Source organism: Cotesia typhae, unplaced genomic scaffold, assembly GCF_013202065.1.
Source record: "Cotesia typhae breed Kobodo isofemale line unplaced genomic scaffold, CoteBio_Ctyphae contig_59, whole genome shotgun sequence".
Taxonomy (NCBI): Eukaryota; Metazoa; Arthropoda; class Insecta; order Hymenoptera; family Braconidae; genus Cotesia; species Cotesia typhae.
In genome coordinates this window covers 1,126,206-1,148,740 of record NW_027423761.1, presented here as the reverse complement: position 1 = coordinate 1,148,740, position 22,535 = coordinate 1,126,206, and the positions used below count along the sequence as shown (strand labels likewise).

General features: G+C 29.3%; 2 protein-coding genes across 3 annotated transcripts in view; one reads left to right on the top strand and one right to left on the bottom strand.

Moving 5' to 3' along the window:
- The window catches only part of Kek5 (leucine-rich repeat, immunoglobulin-like domain-containing kekkon 5 protein), a 101,231-nt gene that overhangs the window by 12,894 nt on the left and 65,802 nt on the right, over positions 1–22,535 (bottom strand). Inside the window, exon 3 of one of the 2 annotated variants that reach the window (XM_074250617.1) lies at positions 7,061–7,093. The gene's annotated coding sequence lies outside the window, so the exon portion shown is untranslated. Of the gene's footprint in view, positions 1–2,391; positions 2,606–7,060; positions 7,094–22,535 lie in introns of those variants that run through there. The other variant, XM_074250618.1, reaches the window with a different exon arrangement.
- On the top strand, positions 8,709–11,119 carry LOC141532291 (uncharacterized). The gene is made up of 4 exons (XM_074250568.1): positions 8,709–9,672; positions 9,837–10,433; positions 10,621–10,904; positions 10,976–11,119. Exons 1-4 carry the CDS (start codon positions 9,195–9,197, stop codon positions 11,117–11,119), a joined length of 1,503 nt encoding a protein of 500 aa, XP_074106669.1. The 5' UTR covers positions 8,709–9,194.

Here is a 22,535-nt window from a genome sequence, read left to right as displayed (position 1 = left end):
TGTAGCTAATTACTTACTGAGCTATATTGATATTTATATTAATTATTCATTATTATTATTTTAGTATTTAATTTTGCAAATGTAATTCTCTAAATAAACTTGTAAATTCAAGGCAATCTCAGTATTATAAATTGCTATTTTGATAGTCCGGGTCGAAAAATTTAAACTGATTTTGAGCAAAATGATCTGCCTTTGAACTTATTGATCTGTAATTGAGTTTTTAAAAACATTTTCATCTGTATTTGATCTACTATTCAAATTATTTAACTGTTTTAAGTCTAAACAACCTTTTAGTAAAATGATTGAGCAGCTAGAAATATTTTATGCTGTTTCTAATCCAATGAGATTAAAAAGTTGGATCGGTTTTTAGTCTAGTTAATTTGTACTTGGACTTTATGTATTGCTTTCAAATTCAATATGAAATCTTATACTGTTTTTGATCTACAATTTTAATTCTAAATGTTCAAAGGCCAAAAGTCGACTAAGATGGCGACTTATAATTTTTTTGAGTCTTAAGTATCTTATTAAAAATTATTACAAGTCGCATTTATTTGAAAAAATAAATTAAATTATAATATATTGATGCGCTCTCTTGTTTTATGAACTGATCGTTGATCATAATCTTACATCTGTCATATTTATTTGTCATAGCTTAACACTTCATGGGCTATAAAAGTTTTGTATCTGCGAATATTAGTTGCAGTGATAACTAATAAATTTGTATTAACATACGTAAAATAATTCTCATCGTTTCATTCGATCTAAATCTATAGTTTTCTAATCATCGATATTAAAGACAATGTCAATATATCGACAAGATTAAAATGTTGACAAGATGACAAGATTAATATTAAACTTTGTAATTTCATGCATCATTTAATGAGCGGTATTCACTATTTGGTAGTGCGAAGTATACCGTTTGGTATAGATTGCACCACCAAATAGTGAATAGTCACTATTTAAGTTTCAGAGAATGAAAAGCCGTGCCCTGTAGAGGATCTTTGAGGACACGAATAAAACGATAATAAATAAATAAATAAATATATTACTATTATTACGATTATTTTCATTATTATTATTATTATCGAATTCGTAAAAGGCGATCAAAAACCGACTAAAAATTATGGAACGTTTTGGTCTGTTTTTGACCTTGATGCGATTAAAACCAGCTAAATGATTGTGACAAAAAAATTCTGATTTTGGTCTCGAAACAATAGAAAACAATTTTATTGTAACATTAAAAATTGTCTGAAATTGGTCTGAATTGGGAATAGTATGGGCTAAAACAGATTAAATTATTACATAAAATAGATACACATAATAAAATTAAATTGAATGAAAAATATTAAAAATTTTCATTTATCATAAAACAGATTAAATTTTTTAACCCGGGATATCATATTAAAAATTATTATAAATCGCATTTATTTGAAAAAATGAATTTAATTATAATATATTACATCTATCATATTTATTTGTCATAGCTTAAAATTTCATGGATTATAATAGTTTTGTAAAAACATGATTTTTAAAAAATTGGATTTTTAATTTTTAAAATTTTCTAAACATCAATTTTTTGTTATAATTTATTGGCTGAGGCTATTTGGACACTGTTGCGTGAATTTTAGCATGGCAAATAATTTGTAATATTCACGCTAGCCTCACGCGGAACTCACTCACAGTGTCCGAATAGACAGTCCGTAATTTATTTGTTAAAAAAAAATTCTAAAAATTATTATATATCTGCTAAATTTATTTTCATATTATTTTTTATAAATGAAATTAAATTAGAACGAAAAAATATTTTTAAAAAATTGCATGTGTAATTTTGAAAATTTTCTACATGTGAAATTTTTTTTTATTTTTTAAAAAATAATTTTTCAATAAAAAAAAAAAATTCTAAAAATTTTTAAATGTCGGCAAATTAAATTTTCATTCATTTTAAAATTCTTAAAACTCTTGACATAATTTTTTTTTTTTTTTTTTAGAGACGCTTTATCAAAGAAACTTTTATCAGTAAAAAGAAACCTTTTAACTTTAAGAATCGATGATAGATAAGAAGCCAGTTTATGATGTGAGTGCATCAGTGCAAAGACATGACGAAAACCAAGACACCGATGAAGCCTTAAAAATTTTATTTATTCTCATTATACGCTTGGAGTAACCAGAGCGAGCGATAATCGTACAGAAAATCCTATAGATCAATTCCGCTCCAAGCGGTGAATAAGAATATTCAATAAGTAATAAGTATAGATTCCTTAACTCGAGAATAATTTAACTATCCTCTCGAACTTGAACTTTTTATCTCCATTTCTATAAATAGGACCCATATATCAAGTTATATATTGAGAATTGAACTTAAAAACTAAGAGGTTAATCTCATGAGCAAACCTGATTATTTTCCAGCTATTGAATATAGTTTACTGTAAGAAAAAACACTTAAGATCTTCTCATGAGTACTCGCTAGTAAGTAACACTTTGTTCACACATCTTATAAAAATATTGATTGATCGATTTTTTAACTTTTTTTAAACATTAACGGATTTTTTACACAAAATCTAAACTATTGAAATCACTGCTAAGACATTTGCCTATTTACGGTACATTTTGCTTATAATACATGCCAAAACTGATCGTATTTAGGTATATTATACCATAATAGTTGTTTGTGCTCTGCTTTTACCATCCGCCGAGCAGTGGCGCGGCGAGTTTATTATTATTCAAAAAGGCGGGAAATTTAAAAATCATTTATTAAATTTTTAAATTTTTCATGAGATTCAATTTAGGAGGGAATAATTAATTTCAAAAATTTTTTTAACAAATAAATTATGGCAAAATAAATGAGAACAAAAAATTGACATTTAGAAAATTAAAAAAATAAAGAATTCAATTTTTTGGAGCAAATTTATTTATTAAAAAAAATTAAAAAATTATAATAGAGACAGCTAATTTTAATGCTATAGATTTTTGTTTTAAAATTTTTAGAATTTTATTTTTTATTGAAAAATTATTTTAAAAAAAATTTTCACATGTAGAAAATTTTAAAAATTACACATGCAATTTTTTAAAAATATTTTTGGTTCTAATTTAATTATTAAAAAAAAATTAAAAACGTCGGCTAACTTTAGTATTATTGAAAATTAAATTAGCCAACATCTAAAAATTTTTAGAATTTTTTTTTATTGAAAAATTATTTTTAAAAAAATTTTAAAAATTACTCATGCAATTTTTAAAAAATATTTTTTTGTTCTAATTTAATTATTAAAAAAAAAATCAAAAATTTTAAAACGTCAGCTAATTTTATTATTATTTTATTCATTATTAATCTTTAATAAAAGAAATAAATGAATAAATAAATAAATAGTGTTCATAAATATCAGAAATTCATTAAGCCAAAGTTTCCTTATTCATAATCCGTAAATTTCGGCGGTCACATAGTGACTGCAGGTTGCTAATGGTAATAATAATTTAAACTATGAACATATTGAATGAAAGTTTTCCGTCATCAATAATTTCCAGATCTTGAAAAATTATGCATATATATACTGTCTTACAAAATTTATATTGGTTAATTCCGTACTCGATATAATACATAGCAGTTAAATAATTGAAACAATTTATAGCCCATATTAAATTAACATCATCCAATCCATTTTATTCAGGTACTATGTTTAGAAATAAACTAATAATTGTTCGTAAATATTAATATTAAGTAATCTAAATAAATCCAGAAAATAAAAATGATTGAGCCATTTGAATGATTGAACTTTTTTTTTTTTCAGAAATATTATTTTCTATCTGATATAATATATACCTCGCAATCAAACTTTTTAAATTAAATAAATATTGATTCGTGTCAAGTTGGTATTGGATGGTATTACGTCTCGCTGTCGAGGAATTATCTATGAAATGCGAATTACCCTTCATTTTATAATAATATCTGCTCTCTACTTTTATTGCATCGCTTTCAACGTCATTTGCATTTCTTATGGTTGATTTTTTTCAACGAAAATGTTTCAAAATTAATTAATAGTCTTTTAGTGTTAATTAGCGGAATAAAAATATTGTTACTGAAGCCATCTATTAGATACCTACTCGTAGATTCTTACTGTAGCAATGTGTATTCCTACAAGAGCACTACTCTAGGGCTACTGGAGCGATCTGTTAGTTGGCTAGAATCGCTAACCAACATTTTTCTTACAGCGCCCTCTTACCAGACAAAACGATTTAAATATTTAATAACAAAAAATTTTATTATTCTATCGATTCAATCTTTTATTAATTATTATTGAAAAATGATACGGATAAATAAAAAAGAATAAGTAATTAAAAATTATTAAATAGATTACATATTAAATTAACAAGTTTTTGATAATACTTATTTATTTTTCATGGACGATTTAAAAAAAAATTGTCACAAGAATTTAAGAATTTTCAAAGTTTTATATATTTTTTGATGGTCAATTTTTTAAGAAATTTTTTGGGGGAGTTTTAAATAATTTGTTGGATCTATAAATTTACTCCACCACATTTTTCATTAAATTATTCGGATTTGATCCTGTCATTGCACTAATTATTTTCAACTTTATTTAAAAGTTACCCAAACTATTAATATCTCTATTGGAAAGAACAAAAAATTAATAAGCCAAAGTTTTTTTTAATCATAATCCATAACTCTCGACAGTCGCATATGAATTAATTATAGGTTGCTAGTAAATAATTACATTAATTTTGGTGGTGATAAAATGTGTCAAAAAACAAGACTGCGCGCAGAATCTGAGACTTGAACGAGGCATTTACCCCTGACAGCAATCCCGTATGGCTCTCCCAGCGCACCGGCTTAGCTATTTTAGCCAACTACTGTGTTCCTGCCAGAGCGATCTACCAGATGGCTCTAGTAACTCTCTAACAGTTGGTTGAGTGGGGATAGGTACTACAGCATTACATTATTTTTTTTTTCGTGTAAATTGAAACGACAATTTTTACTGTTTGAAACTGTAATTTTTTTAGATAAAATTTTAGTTGTTATTTACTGTAGTGACAGCTATTAAATTATTTTCGTCACATCTGAAGAAGAGTGAACTTTAGATTTATTCAAACAGAATAACTTTTGTTTGCATGTGGCATATGCGACAGGTTATGGGTCCCTATTTCGCTCACAGAGCTATGACTTAGACCGACTTCGGCCAGAGAGTAATTATTTATTTATTCGTTCAATAATTATTCTTAAATATAAAATTCAAAATAAAGAAATTGAACAATTTAATTTAAAGATTGAAAAGATTTAATTTTGTTTGATGTTAATTCATTTTATCGTAAATATATAATATGAGTAAATAATAATAATAATCAGAATGAATAAATATTTGCTAGTTAATTACAAGTCTAGTCTGTATTCAGATCGTTATATACAGCCATTGAGTCCATTTTAGTAATTAATCATCTAGCTCCATACCCATGCACAATTATTGCCTCAGTAGTGGGAAACGTTGTGCAATTTAGAGAGCTCCCGCATTTCCGACAATAGCTTCTAAACTTGGACTCATATCGTTATCAAGGTTTGAAGAAGAGTAAATTATGAGCCTAACAGAGAAGGAATCAATTAAATCTGATGAATCTTTCGCACGTCTTATAACGCCAAGCGGTAATGATAGTGCTTTACTTTCAACACGTCAAAGTCAATCAATTTTGTGGTCTTAAAATCTCTTTATCACAGTTATAAAATAATGTGAGTTGACGTATTTAAAAGAAAACAATTTTAATAATCCAAATAATAAACAAAAAATTTTTTTGTTCGGCTTTTTGGCATTTGTTGCGCGATATGTATAATAATAATATTATTGAGTGGCTATGCTAAGTAGCATTTTGATAAAATATGAATCCTGACAATATCAGCTCTTAAATGGAGATTTTAACATATCTAAATGTGTACTTATGTTAACAACAGAATATTCCATTAAAAGTTATGATAAAGCTCTGTACTTCGGATGCATATCAAGAATTTATTATTATGATATGTGCTGTTGTGTATGTATGTATTTGATGTAACATAATTATATCGCAAATGTAATTTCGTTGGTTTGTCCGGATACATTAATGAAATTTACAGTAGCACAGTGAGCCAATAACACAACTTTAAGCATATAAATAGACATATATCAGAAAATAACTTTATCCGATATTATTATATGGTGTTATATTAATTTTGTAACTTTGTTTGTCTATGCGTATGAGAAGATTTTATTGGAGTATTCAGAAGATAAATTTGTTTCCATAAACTTCAAATTAATATGTTATTGGAACTTTTTATTGTAACTTTTAACGATCTAATTTTAATATTTTTTTTTATTGAAGTTTTAATGATAAATGAAGTAATTAGGGCATAATCCAAGATTATACTGAGTATAATCCAAGATTATACTGAGTATAATCCAAGATTATACTGAGTATAATCCAGATATCACTTAGTATAATCTGGATTATACTAGCTACAATCTAAAAAAAATTTTTTTCACTACAGATGTCACTGAGTATAATCTTGAATGCTATCCAGTGTAATCTTGTTCTTTCCCTGTATACTTTTATTTTATAGCAGATATATTGCAATATTGATTTATTCTGATGCACTTAAGCTATTTTCCTGTGAATTTGTTGAAAAAAACTCTATTCAAGTTTTTTCTCACATTACACTTTCATTCAATCTTACTATTAGTCTACTACGGCTAGCACTTTCGCCCACACTATACCGATGCACTTCAAAGCTTTTGAGTTGCATGTGACTTCTGAATTATTCACATCTGGGTTCACGTTAAACCTACCGACTGATGGTTCACTGGCTTTTAAGTAGATTAAAACTATTTAATAATTTATAGAAATAAATATTACTAAGCAAGTCTAAGGAGAACGCTCAAGGACATTCATGTGTTATGCTAGAGTCAAATGAGTACTAACTTTTTATGAAATTTATTGAAGACTCGCAAAGTCAATACCTAAATAACTGAGAAAGTAATAGATCGTTGGATTCAAAAATTAAAAAATTTTTTTTTAATTATTTTCTTACCTGTATCTACTCAAATTGGTTCAGACGTTAAATCTGTAAAAGAAAGAAAATAAAAATATGAAATAAACTTTATTCTAACAATTAGGCATTTTATTCATAAAGCAAGAGACATCAATAAGTCACATAGATCTTTTGCACGAAAACGATAGCGTGACTAAGTTAGTCTTTCTTTGGTTGCATGTATGTTACCCGTTACCTTCCGGACTTTATATTATTTTGTTTAATTGTTTCCTTCCATATGTCTGGTATTGATTTCAAACGTCTTAAGCTATTCAACAAAAGTTTACGGTTTATTGTTGACATTAAGTATGCTAAAATACTTTTTAAGATGTTGATAAAAATTAGAACAATGATTTTAAATTATTAAATCTAAAATTATAAAAAATGTTTTCATAATTTTACCTTAATTTGAAAGTAATATAAAATTAATCCGTGAAACCTAGATTTTAATCTATCATGTTAACAAATCGATATGTGTTAATTCTTAATTCATGACAATGAATAATTAAATCTGTCCGTCGTTGAATTTATCATCACACATCAAGAAGAAGAATAAATTAATGATAAAAATGAAAATATTGCATTACTCGCACTAAAAAATTAATTGAAATCCATTTTAATGTTATTCAATGGACGGTCAAGTTGAAAAAAAGTCCATCAAAAGTTTCACATTTGTTGGGTGGGCTTTGAAGCGAAATAAAGCTCACATACGGTAGTTAAAATACACATTGAATAATTCATACAACACCAAACTGGTATGTCGGCTGCATTGATATACAAACAATCCACAGTTGCTAGTTACTTTGTCTTAAGTTCGCTTACTACCTCATTTAGGTGTCTGCCGTATTATTGAGTGACGATAGATCGTGTTGAGTTAGCTTCATTGACGAATTCATTGCTTTTACTCTAGACGAAATCATTACTTCATTCATACACATAAAATCCAAAATTTTTATATCTTTTAAAATAAAGTTTTATACAACTAGGTATCAACAATTACTTTAACAAATGTACACAGGAAGAAATTGAAGAAACTTTTACTAATTTACTATCAACGCTTATAATTTAGATGAAAAATATCAAAATATATCATGTAAGCAAACTATTCGTAACGTGATTGGTTAAATATATCATAAGCATGAAAATATATGCACTAGGGTGATTCAAAAAAAAAGAATATTTTTTTTTTCGTTTGGTACTCTGAAAAATAGGTTCCTAGACACCTCTAAGAAAGCCTCTCCAAGCATGAGTTCTTAATTGTAACGGGAAGGTCCTCCTTCTTACAGTTTTCTATTTTTTCTTATTATCAGATAGAAAAATTTATATCTCGCTTCCAACTACTTGAAAAAATATCTTGTTCCTTAGATTTTGTAGGAAATTTAATGCTCTACAAAAAAGGTCTCTTACGATTTTTTTCGTAAACCCAACCGTTTAAAAGATATTAACGGTTAAAGTTTGATTATTTTTGGGAAAATTTTTTATTTCTTATGAATTTTATAACTCAATGAAAAAAATCATTATGAATGATGAAACTCATAGTTTTGTAGGAAATTTACTGCTCTATAAAAATGGTCTCTTATGATTTTTCGATCAAGTTGAGCGTTTACGAGATATTCATCGTCAAACATCAATGCATATTAATTTTTCTAGTTTTTGATCAATAATTCGAAAAATTTCAATTTATTCTGTGAGTTTCAAGGAAATTTAGACAAATTTGAGTTTTTATTATAAAAGCAACTCCTATAGATGTTTTCTGTTCAAAAATTCATTTGAAAGTTTTTATTCTAATAATATTTTTTTAAATTTTATCTTTAATAATTTAAAATCTTAATCGCGTTGTCATTTATTATTATGAAATTTGTTCAGTGCGTATTTTTAAATTGTTTTTCACAAAATATACATAAAATTTTCGTTCGAGGGGATTTTTGTTTTGAATTCCATTTCTTCTTCTGTTTGTCTTCTGAAACTAACGCCATCTATGTTTTTTACTCTCAACTATCTTCAGTATCTACCCATTTAATACCGTATTTTCAGTGTTCCTAAAACTGATCATCTTGAATACGTAATAAAATAATTCATTTTAAATAAGTCTTATAATCATCACATAAATTTATTTATCATCAATTAACCTACAATGAATAAAGAAATACGTTTTATCGGAATACCTCTACAAAGAATTTCGGAACGTAAGTTACCAAAAGTGAAAGAGGTTATGCGTGTGTTTTTCTACCAACTTAAAATTTTAAAGTATTCAATCAAACAAAGTGCTAAAAATTCAGTTGACCAAGTTATTGAACTGTGGAGAAAAAATCAGATTCCAACTAGTGGAGCTCCTAATGCAGTCAAAAAATTTCTTCGCTATCACAGTCAATGGTTAAAATTACAAAAAAATTTCGATAAAAAGAATTCAGCGCAAAACCAAAAGGAAATGAAATTTCAGACTGATCTTGAACAATTATTCGACATTGTGAGCGAAAAATCCTTAAAAGTGCTTGATGATAATATTAGAAAGTTGTATTTGGATCAAAAATTCGGTACCCATAAAGAGATTCTTTCTAATAATGTACCTGTATCAAACTTAACCACAACTATGATGGGAATAGATGAGAGTAGTAAGTATCTGAGATATTTAATTATTATAAAGTCAGGTAGTAGTGTAACTTTTCATAGATGACTAGATGACATTTGACTAGACAATTTTTGGAGTCCTTTCTTAATTATTTGTCATCAAAATGAATAAATTCTATACATTTTCTTCGTTTAATTTATAAAACAGATCTTATTCCAGACTTAGATCAACCGTCTACCAGTCATGCGATTGTTCCAAGTGAAAAATCAGAGTCGTTCTCTACGTATACATTAAGTGGAGTTACAAATTTTGGATCTGATTCAGAGTATGAACCTCCAATTCCGACAAAACGAGCAAAACTTGATGTCTTAACTCCTGAAGTCATTTTTGGACTCGACCGAGCTAATGTCAGCAGTAGAAATGCGATGTTTATTATTGCTCCGGTTTTACTAGCAGTAGGTATTAAAATTGAAGATACAACGCTCAGTTATAGTTCAATTCAACGAGCTCGTATGCTTCAAAGAGAAGACATTGCTAAAGGACTTAATGACAACTTTAAGACACACGATAAATACGTTGTGCATTGGGACGGAAAAATGCTGAATGACCTTGTTGGATCAAAATCTGTGGAACGGCTACCAGTTATTTTAACTGCATTTGGTACTGAACAATTACTTGGGGTTCCAAAAATGAATTCTGGGACGGCAGACAATCAAACATCAGCCATTTTATCGACATTGAGTGAATGGGGTATTACTAATTATGTTAAGGCGATGTGTTTTGACACGACGGCAGTTAATACAGGTAACTTATCAATGATAATTTAATCTAAAAAATATTTAATTATTAACGTTCTAGTTTAATTTTTATTGCTTACTGAATTTCACTTTTGAAATTATTGAGAATTATTTACTCATTTGGATTTTAAATATAATCTACAATTTGTTGAAAATATTAAATTTAATGATAGTTATCTATTTTCTTTATACAGGAATTCATAACGGTACATGTAAGGCAATTGAAAAGACTTTGGGAAGAGAGTTAATCTGGTTACCATGTCGTCACCACATTTTTGAGATCATATTGAGAAGTGCATTTGAAGTATATTGGCCTGTGTCATCTGGGTCAAACGTACCAATGTTCGGAAGATTTAAAAAATCATGGGATGAAATAAATAAAACTAATTATAAATCTGGAATTGAAGATACTGTTGTTGCTGATATCATTTTGGATAAAAAAAATGAAATATCTAGTTTAATTGCACAATCCTTACAGGTATGATTTAACTGCGATTTTAAAAAAAAAAATTTTCTTGTTTCTGACAAATTTTTAATTGTTTTTGATAGTTACTACAACCCCGAGATGACTATAAAGAATTGTTGGAATTGTCGTTGATTTTCCTTGGAGAAATGCCTCAAGAAGAAATTTTTTCAAACGTCCTGGTGCAATTCATCATGCTAGGTGGATGGCGAAGGCAATTTACAGTTTAAAAATGTTTCTATTCAGAAATGAATTTAAACTTTCTAATAAAGAATTGGACGGTCTTCGGCAAATTTGTATATTTATAGTTACACTGTATTTAAAAGCTTGGTTTTCATCAACTTCTGCAACAACTGCTGCTAATCATGACTTGCAGTTTTTGAAAAATTTATTCGAGTACAAAAATATCAATTCATTGATTTCTTCAGCAACTTGTGAAAAATGATTTTGCATTTATGGTATTTAAGTGATGAACTTGCCATTTTATCATTATTTGACGATACCGTTTCATTGGAAGTAAAAAAATATTGTTGGAGCTGTTAATACTCGTAACGGTACAGATTCTAAAGCTAAAAATTTATAATTGATAAAAACGATTTGAATTCATTAACGCAAAAAGTCTGAGTGACTTTGTTTCTAAAAAGTCTTTAAATCTCTTTAAAATCTTTGATTTACCATATGACTTCCTTGATAAAGATATTGAATCGTGGCCTACTAATGACAGCAGTTACATTGAAAATAAAGAATACTTTAACCAATTGAAAGTTGTTAATGATTCAGCAGAACGAGCTGTTGAATTAGTTAGTGAGTATAATCAATGCTTGACAAAAATGAAGAGCAATTCCAATACTTATTGCAAATTATCAAAGAACATCGAAAAAACTACCCAAACTGCAATAGAGGAAATTATTTACAGTAAAAGTGTACCGTTATGTTGAAAATATTGAAAATTATATGGCAGTTGATAATTAAATAAATAAATTCTTCGATAAAAAAGTGAAACACATGTGAAACACACTAAATTGAATTATATATTTAAAAAAATGCACTAATTTTTTGTTTTAATGTAATCAAACATGTCCAAGACTAAAAAAACTAATTAAAAAAATAGTTCATAACATATTTCTATTCATAGAAACTCAAATTTGTCTAAATTTCCTTGAAACTCACAGAATAAATTGAAATTTTTCGAATTATTGATCAAAAACTAGAAAAATTGATATGCATTGATGTTTGACGATGAATATCTCGTAAACGCTCAACTTGATCGAAAAATCATAAGAGACCATTTTTATAGAGCAGTAAATTTCCTACAAAACTATGAGTTTCATCATTCATAATGATTTTTTTCATTGAGTTATAAAATTCATAAGAAATAAAAAATTTTCCCAAAAATAATCAAACTTTAACCGTTAATATCTTTTAAACGGTTGGGTTTACGAAAAAAATCGTAAGAGACCTTTTTGTAGAGCATTAAATTTCCTACAAAATCTAAGGAACAAGATATTTTTTCAAGTAGTTGGAAGCGAGATATAAATTTTTCTATCTGATAATAAGAAAAAATAGAAAACTGTAAGAAGGAGGACCTTCCCGTTACAATTAAGAACTCATGCTTGGAGAGGCTTTCTTAGAGGTGTCTAGGAACCTATTTTTCAGAGTACCAAACGAAAAAAAAAATATTCTTTTTTTTTGAATCACCCTAATATGCACTCTATAGTCAAGGTGCGCGCTTGCGCGCGCAAATTCAAATTTCCAGTCGTAATTTTTATTTCATAAAATAGTAACAGTGGACTATACTTCTAATTTAGTAATTTTTACGATCTACTATTAGAAATTTTACCCAACAAACAAGACCAGCGAGAGACTCAAAAAGTCCAATAATATACAGCTAATTATACAATATGTGTTTGAGAACTTTACAATTCAACTATTGTAAAAATTGATAGTCGGTTTTTTTAAAAGAAGTTTTAGGGAGAGAGAGAGAGAGATAGGAGGTTGGACTAATTACTACTTTTACAGTATCCGGGAATCGAACCCAGAACATTTAGATAAATTCGGAGTCTAGCGCTGTGCACGGCCATCACTCACACTAATTGAAAAACATTCCAATGCGACTATTGTAAAATTTGTTATACTTCTATTGGAAAGATACAGAGGCAGCACTGGACAATTTTAATCTCTCACTTTTTACAATAGTAATATCGCACTTTTTCTAATCGTAAGTTGGAAAATTCCATGAATAATTAGTAAATTTTCTTCTAAAATATTTGACAATTAATACTAATGAAAGTATAATCCAGCTTTACAATAGTTGTATCGTAAATTTTCCTAGAAATTTTTTTCCGTGTACAACAATTTTTTTCTCTAATTTTTCGTAATATTGTTAGCCTGTATTTCCCTGCAGGCATTAACAATTTAGCCTCAATTAATATCTAAATTTGTCATTAAAGATAAACTTGACTAAAAAAATAATTCAGACGGCCCAGACCAGGACTCGAACCTGGATCTTTTGGGTATGCCGCAAAGGCTCTACTTGTTAAGCTATCATCTAGAAAATATCTGACAATTAATACTAATGAAAGTATAATCCAGCTTTTCAATAGTTGTATCGTAAATGTTCCCAGAAATTGTTTTCCGTGTATAGTTCTCAGCTTAATATTTCCAATGCTAAGAACAAATTTGGCTCGAAGAGCTCAAAAACTACCTTAATTATGAAACTACCGGGAAGTTACAGGGATGGTCTTTAGGGTCAATTATTTTCCTAATTTTTTTTTTTTTTTTTTTTTTTTTTTGTAATAAATTTCTAAATATATCTTTCATCTACACAGACCTTTTGAATTTAACATCAGTTACAACAAACAACTCATAAATATATCTCATGCTGCTTTGTTGGATGTATTGTTACCACTTTCGAAATCTCTTTTATCTTGGAGGCTTATTGAGCTTTGCTCACGGATTGATTCACTATCGGTAGTTCGTCACTCCTATCCCTACATACCTGTTAACCTATCCTTGCATTATGATCATGACTTCTCTATATATCTAAATATATTTGCGCGTCTGAGTGAGTTTATCCCTTAAGATAAATAAAAAATAAGTACAACAAATTGAAACACACTCAATGCGTCTGAACGCACACTCATCCTAGGCCTTAATCATACTGGCTTCTCTCGCACGAGTGCTAGTCCTTATACACACGAAAACGAGCAATAGGAATCATCCACGCCCGTAAGTCCTCATGAATGGCTCGTTAAGCTTTTGAAATCGAGCACGGGAATCTGCTGCATTACGACTCAGCCTCTTCCACGACCTTCTCACCATTTCTCTTCATCTAGTACTATATAATACATTTTACTAGGATTTCCTCGCTATTCGAACATATCCATAGACTCTTATACTTTTTTTTTTTTTTTTTTGTTAATTTAAACTTTTATTATTTTTTACGTTTTTTCACTACAGAGATTTTTTTTTTATTTAACTTTTCATCTTTTTGCTAACCCGTTCAATTCATTCCTTGGTGCGACATCCACTTAACCTATTTTTTTTAACACTAATTTAAATTTTCCATACCTTTCATTGCCATTTTTTACGAATTTAAGAGAAAATGCATGCCTCATACAAATTGTGTCTCCATTAGCTAGAATTCATGTTAGTATCAAAAACTTTTTTTTATCTTTTCTTTTTACACAGCGAACCGAAATTTCGAATGCAAGGATGGCCTAGATTACATATTAACATAAAAAACGAGATATCAATGAAACTGATTAAAGACCTATATATTATATCGATATGAACCTCATAAAAAATCGATTCGAATAAAAAAATAAATTTCCAAATCCAAAAGGGCGTATGTTTTAACTTATACGCCCTTTTAGTTTTAAGAAATTGAAAATTTAGTGACCTAAAGCCAAAAGGGCGCATAATTTTTTTTGCCGATTGCTTTGAATTGTCATTTATATGTTACTAATTTTGCTGCAGAATTTAAAATATATATTGATTATTAAATTACAAATAGGTATTTTTAAAGGTCATTAAGGTAAAAGACCCAGTTATTGACACTTGCAATTTTATTTTAATTAAAAAAAAACAAATCAACTCTAATAAATTAATAAATATAATTTTTGAAATATAAATTTTAAGAAAATTGGTTTTTTCAGAACATTTGATTTTTTTAATTAGAATAAAATTGCAAGTGTCAAACAACTAGGTCAATGTCAATAACTGGGTCTTTTACCTTATTACAATTTTAATACGAATTCTGTTTATAATTTTAATTGAAAATAATATTAAATGATCTGGATTTATTTTTTAGAGTTAAATTTTATATTTCAGAGCAAAATTGAAAGTTTTTTTATACGCCCTTTTGGCTTTAGGCTAAACTTTTTCTAAAGCCAAAAGGGCGTATGTTTTAAGATATGCCCTTTTGGTATTAGGACGTCGAAAAATTTTTTTTTACAAATCTTTACGTTTTGAGCAGTTCTAAGTTGAATAGCGAAAAAAAATTTTTTTCTTTTATACGCCAGTAGCTAGTATTCTCTAGATTATAATGAGTATAATCCAGATTATAAAGAGTATAATCCAGATTATAAAGAGTATAATCCAGATTATAATGAGTATAATCCAGATTTCACAAAATTGAAAATTTTTTTATACGCCCTTTTGGCATTTGGGTTGCGATATAATCCGAGATAGTTTTTTAAATAAAAAAATTTTGTTTGTTTTTTAATTTTGTAAATATTTGAAAAAAAAAAAAAATTCTCGAATCCTCGGTAAACAAAAAAATGAAATATATAATTAATTCATTTGATTTTTCGTGATTGAAAAACGGAGGAGCTACACATCTGACCACACAATGATTACCCAATTTTATTTGTGATGTGGTTTTAATTGAATACATATCAGGAATGTGATTTAAAAATATCTATATGTTTCATTGGTACATTGGTTAACACAAATTACATGTGTTAAAAAAGTGGAACGAGTCATATTGTATTTTGTACGTGACCGAGAAGAATAAATTAGCTGATATTGATCAGAGCATATAATACGTAAACTGTTCGTGTGTTTTTTTCTGTACTTACGCTTGTGGAATAATTCATATTTATATTCTGAATGAGTATCCAATGTATATTTCATACTATTAACATTCGTTTATCACTATTTAATATTTACCATATTTTTTTAGTTTCTATCTCGTAAAACATCGGAGTAAATTTTACTCCAATCACTCGGAACCCTACAGAACATAAAATAGCGCGCTGGATTTTTTTTTTGCTTTAAGCGTCTGGCAGGGGACTGTTTTTAAAAAAGAAATATTTCTCTCAGTTTGTGGACAATTTAAAAAATTATGCTTTAATTTTAAATTCAAAATTTCCCGCCATTTTAATCTGAGATAATAAAAATAGAGCACAAGCGACTATTAAGCTCCAGAAGTTCAAGACAAGCCATGTTAAATTCGAGGTTATTAAATTTTTTTTCATTGGAAATCATTAGACCATATTCACGGAAGTTTTTTAAAGTTATATAATTTTATATGAAGGTCATCTTGATAAGAGCTTACTCATTTAGTTTGCGTGACTTACATACGTGTTTTGCATATACACACATTTTCTTTTTGTAAGTTTGTTTAATGCACGAATAATATTCTATAATATTGCAAGACGGCTGACGGTTCTTTTCATGACTTTTTTTATAGTCCTAAATTATTTTTTTTTAGCTAACATGTTTCTTCTCTATGCTTCACTACTTCCACCACTCAACACAAGTTATTCGTTATACATAAAACAGCTCGATTTACCCCTTGGAGAGGCTAGATTTTTCAAAGCTCCGCTGTATAATGCTAATCATTTGCATACGTCGAGTTGGTGTAACTTTCAGTCTGAAATTATTTAAATAAATTATTATTATACCATTTTAGAGTTCAATGTACGTGCAACTACGAATGAAAAAATTTGACAAGCAAATCAACCGTTTTTGAATTTTTTTCTCATTTTTCCTGACCTTAGAATTATGGAGCCAAGAGCTGACAGTGATATTGTTGCTTGGTTACCACTTTAGAGCCTTTGGGGCATACCCAAAAGATCCAGGTTCGAGTCCTGGTCTGGGCCGTCTGAATTATTTTTTTAGTCAAGTTTATCTTTAATGACAAATTTAGATATTAATTGAGGCTAAATTGTTAATGCCTGCAGGGAAATACAGGCTAACAATATTACGAAAAATTAGAGAAAAAAATTGTTGTACACGGAAAAAAATTTCTAGGAAAATTTACGATACAACTATTGTAAAGCTGGACTATACTTTCATTAGTATTAATTGTCAAATATTTTAGAAGAAAATTTACTATTTATTCATGAAATTTTACAACTTACGATTAGAAAAAGTGCGATATTACTATTGTAAAAAGTGAGAGATTAAAATTGTCCAGTGCTGCCTCTGTATCTTTCCAATAGAAATATAACAAATTTTACAATAGTCGCATTGGAATGTTTTTCAATTAGTGTGAGTGATGGCCGTGCAGAGCGCTAGACTCCGAGTTTATCTAAATGTTGAAGGACTTTGGTAGTAGTTTACTTCGGATAGCGTAGAGGGAGAGTCCCCAGGCTGCCAACCAAAGAGTTCTGAGTTCGATTCCCGGATAGGACGAAAAATTTCGATTTCTTTTTTCGGTTACTGTAAAAGTAGCAATTAGTCCAACCTCCTATCTCTCTCTCTCTCTCTCTCTCTCTCTCTCTCTCTCTCTCTCTCTCTCTCTCCCTAAACACATATTGTATAATTAGCTGTATAGTATTGGACTTTTTGAGTCTCTCGCTGGCCTTATTTGTTGGATAAAATTTCCAATAGTAGATTGTAAAAATTACTAAATGAGAAGTATAGTCCACCGTTACTATTTTATGGAATAAAAATTACGATAGTAAAATAGTAAAAATTCCTTCAATTTTCTTCCTGTGTACAGAAATCCATATAGGAAGTATGAATTCCTATAGGAATCTACATGGAAACGCCATGTGGAAATCCAGGCTGGTTTTCCATATGAATTTTTTTTGATAGGGAAGTCAAGAGTCAAATACTTCATCACAAATATAATAAAAAAATAATTGCAAAAATAGTTCAACTGGCTTTCGTAGCTATCAACACGTTTCCATATGCATTATTTATAAGAACGCTAAAACTCTTTAATACAAGAGCAAAACTTAAATCAACTAAACTAATTTTCTTAAATCAAAAGTCTGGAAGTTGTGTTCCCTTCGTTTTATTGTAGTCTAGACCAAGACTAGTCTAGTCCACATAAATTAAAAGTTATAGTGATTTTTGTATAAGGCGCTATTGGCACGTGAATTGCTCGTAACGTATGCTCACGTGTGTTTAATATGGACGTTGCAGTTTAGGTAATACCAACGGAAATAAATGCATGTACGTGGCGTGTGGAAGACATGGAGAATAAGATCAGCAAGGATATAAACGTAGAGGTGGTACACGTTGAAGCGGTGGTGGAAGTTAAGGATAGTTGTGCCACGCAATCGCAGGCATAGACGACGATATGCTGGCGGTCTCAAAGCGCAAGAGTATCCAGAGTACACGAAAGAGTGACCTGGATCAGCCTATAGGTCGTTGATCTCATGAGTTCTACAGTGAATGAGTACGACCTGGCTCACCAATGTCATTGTGCTTCAATTCCACTCCTTTCGCATTACATGGATAACCACACACCAAAAGCCATCAGCTAGGAGCTGACATCACCCCACAGACAACTGAATCCAACCAAGTAATGCAGGATTTATGCTTTGGTTCGTTAACAGCAAACGCCAATATTTCCTACGTTATTTTTCATTCCTTCCACTTACAATTCTGTAAACGATCTCAATAACTGTCGGATGAAAATCTGATGTAAAAATGGCATCAGGTGATACAAAAAATGCATCACAATATGGGGTTAAATGAATTCTAGTTTAAATGACTGCTTTGAATAGCTGCAAGCAGCATTTCGATTTGTTAAGCCATTCGAAAGTTATGAGAGACATAAGAGACACATGCATACGTCAAAATCCGATGCTCACCAGATTTTTGAAGTTTGAAAAATTGAAAAGCCGTATAACTGAAAGTATAAAGAAGATTTTACAACGCGAAACTGTCACACGCCGCAATGTCGAGAGTGGAGCACTCTGACATGTAAGAGTGTTGTGAAGCACGCAATAGTCATTATAATTTTTCACTAGTTGTGACTTGACAATTCAATAAAATTATTAACATTTTTCATTCTCAATAAGAATTCGATGATACTCTGCATCCGGAAAAGGACCACACTTATTTATCAAGGTGTCCTACTTTTAAAAGATAAGCAAATTAGGTAATCGAGGAATTAATTTAAAAATTTTTCCAATTGATTGTAAGAATAATTAATGTACCTAACTAGAAAATTATAATCAATAAAATTGGTTTTAAAGGCTGGACGTAATAATTAATTTCACCAGCACATCACGTGTGATAATGAAGCATGTATAAATGTAAACTATTGATATAACGATGCACTCGAGTGCCTGGAGGATTTCGCGCTTACATTACATATGCATATATATGTATCCGATAGTTCGAAGTGTGCATACATATACGTCTCTCCGTGCACGGATAAGTCCATGGAGGACACTACAGCTCATCTCGATATGATTAATGGTGCATATAGATGTACATGCGGGTCAAACAGTTGTGGATGACTCGCACTTGAACAGCTAAATCGCTTCACCTCGTCTCCTCGCACTAGCATCATAGGAACACGATTACCTAACGTCGCATTCCTCTGCATATACTGAACTATACAGCTTCGACTAGCTGTCTATATCTATGCTGTATCTGTATCGGTATCACTCTTGATGTGTTTATATCTAAATATCCAGTGACGACAATACTGTACTCTAGTTATCATTTAGATTATCTGTTTACTGTTTATGTTTGACACACTGTTGACTTGATTCTCATGTAACTACACAGTGCAAAAAAAGTACTTTTTGTTATACTCGCTCCAAAAGTTCAATTTTTGAGCGCTGGGTGGCGTCCGTAAAGGGACTCTTTTCTAGAGACTCTACCATATCGTCTTTTTTTCACGTGAAGTTTTATCCCCTCCTTTTTTTTATAAACTTTTCGAGTACATCCAGACGAAATTGAGAGAGATTGTAAAAAAAAAGTCACATTCTAGTGTACCGACCAATGATTGTGAGTAAATTTTAAACAGTTACGATTGAGTGGCGCTAAGTATTTCTCTGCTGGCAGTTTATTATTAAGCGGACCTAATGTTAGTAAAATAACATCCACGCCATAAATAAATATTAATAAAAAGATAATTAATATAAGATTAAGTTTTGTTGCCCTTGTGAAACTTGATAAAATTTAAATATGCCATTGTTTGCCTCCTATCCCTCAAAAGTTAAACTTTTGGAGCGATAATAACAAAAAATATTGTATGTCATTCGGCCGTTAAGTGGCGATTTTGACAACGACTTTTTTTCGATATTCGCTTTAATGATTGTGACGCGAATGTTCGAAAACGAGCGTAAATTTTCGTCCTCGGCTACGCCTCGAACGTTAAAATTGCGCCCGTTTCAAACTTTCCTGCCGCAAACCTTAAGCTCATATCGAAATATCAGAAAAATGTCAGAAAACCGCCACTTCACGGCCTTGTGACGTAAATATCTATTTTAAATGATTTATTGCATTAATTAATTTTTTTATTAATTATTAAGTTACGTAGGTTGAATTAAAAAATTGGACTACTTTACGTGGAGCACCTTAAGTACATGTTTTATTGTGATAATCAGTATCTATTGTGCTGAAAAAATACCACCTATTGTTAGAAAAGTAATATCAAGTTTTTTTCTCAGCACAAAAAATATTGTAAGCGGAAAAATACCTTTCTGTCAGTGTATCTTAACTTTTCTTGCGCATAATAAAATACTTGTCAGATTACTCTGCGGTCGATGAGCTTGCTCTTCATAAGCATTTAAAAATCTTATTAAGTATTTAGCTGACTATAAAATCTACCATTAAATATGATTAATTTATAAAGAGACTAGAGTTAATCGCTACAGCTGTTGAAATGAGTAAAATAAATCGTTAATTTTTATTAACGCCGTTAAATTCTTGGGCACATGATACAAATTAAAGTGCTACTTTGTAAGATTAGAACTCAGTACAGTAATTAGCAAAGTGAATCTACTTAATTATATTACTATCATTATAAATTCATGTTTTAATCGTTTTAAATTCAAACTCAGTCAAGAAAATTATTTTTTAATTGTTATACGGTGGAAAATAGTCGTCGTCTACAATTTGTCTGGTCTCTACAATATAATAAAGCATGGATTAGAATTTTTGACTGATATTTCTAATAAATTTCTTAATTTTTTATAAACTCTGTAAACAGATCCACGTTAAAATATCTTAGCTGATAAAATTATAACGAGTTCTTAAAACTACGGAAATAAATTTTATGCTTCGAAGAAGTTTGCCTCTATATGTGAAGCCAAACTATATAGTCATTACATCGTATTTGACAATTTTATCATACTAAGTAGATATGTATACATATATAGATTAATGCTTGCGCTGTATGTGTGTGTGGAATCGTGTTTGACACGTTTTCCTGGTGTAGTTTTGAATGAACCAACTAACTTAACTCTCTGAAAGTTGTAAACCAGCTAATATATACAAAATGACGTTCACTTTGATTATTCGCAATTAGTAAGCTCAAATGTATTCATTCGTAAAGTAAATTAATTAACGATAAATTCACATTTTCTCTGCATTTAGAGCGTATGCAAAGCTTCTGAATTAGAAAATTTCAAGAATTAAATATTGAAAAACTCTAACAGTTAATTAAAGAAGTAAAAATTTACATTGATTTCTATTAAAATAGAAAACCCGGACCGAAAAATTTAATCTGTTTTATGATTAATCAAAATTTTTAATATTTTTCATTCAATTTTATCTTATTACGTGTATATATTTTATATAAGAATTTAATCTGTTTTAGCCCGTACTATTCCCAATTCAGACCAATTTCAGACAATTTTTGATGTTACAATAAAATTGTTTTCTATGGTTTCAAGACCAAAATCAGAATTTTTTTGTCACAATCATTTAGCCGGATTTGATCGCATCAAGGTCAAAAACAGACCAAAACATTCTATAATTTTTAGTCGGTTTTTGATCGCCTTTTACGAATTCGATAATAATAATAATAATGAAAATAATCGTAATAATAGTAATATATTTATTTATTTATTTATTATCGTTTTATTCGTGTCCTCAAAGATCCTCTACAGGGCACGGCTTTTCATTCTCTGAAACTTAAATAGTGACTATTCACTATTTGGTGGTGCAATCTATACCAAACGGTATACTTCGCACTACCAAATAGTGAATACCGCTCATTAAATGATGCGTGAAATTACAAAGTTTAATATTAATCTTGTCATCTTGTCGATGTATTGACATTGTCTTTAATATCGATGATTAGAAAACTATAGATTTAGATCGAATGAAACGATGAGAATTATTTTACGTATGTTAATACAAATTTATTAGTTATCACTGCAACTAATATTCGCAGATACAAAACTTTTATAGCCCATGAAATGTTAAGCTATGACAAATAAA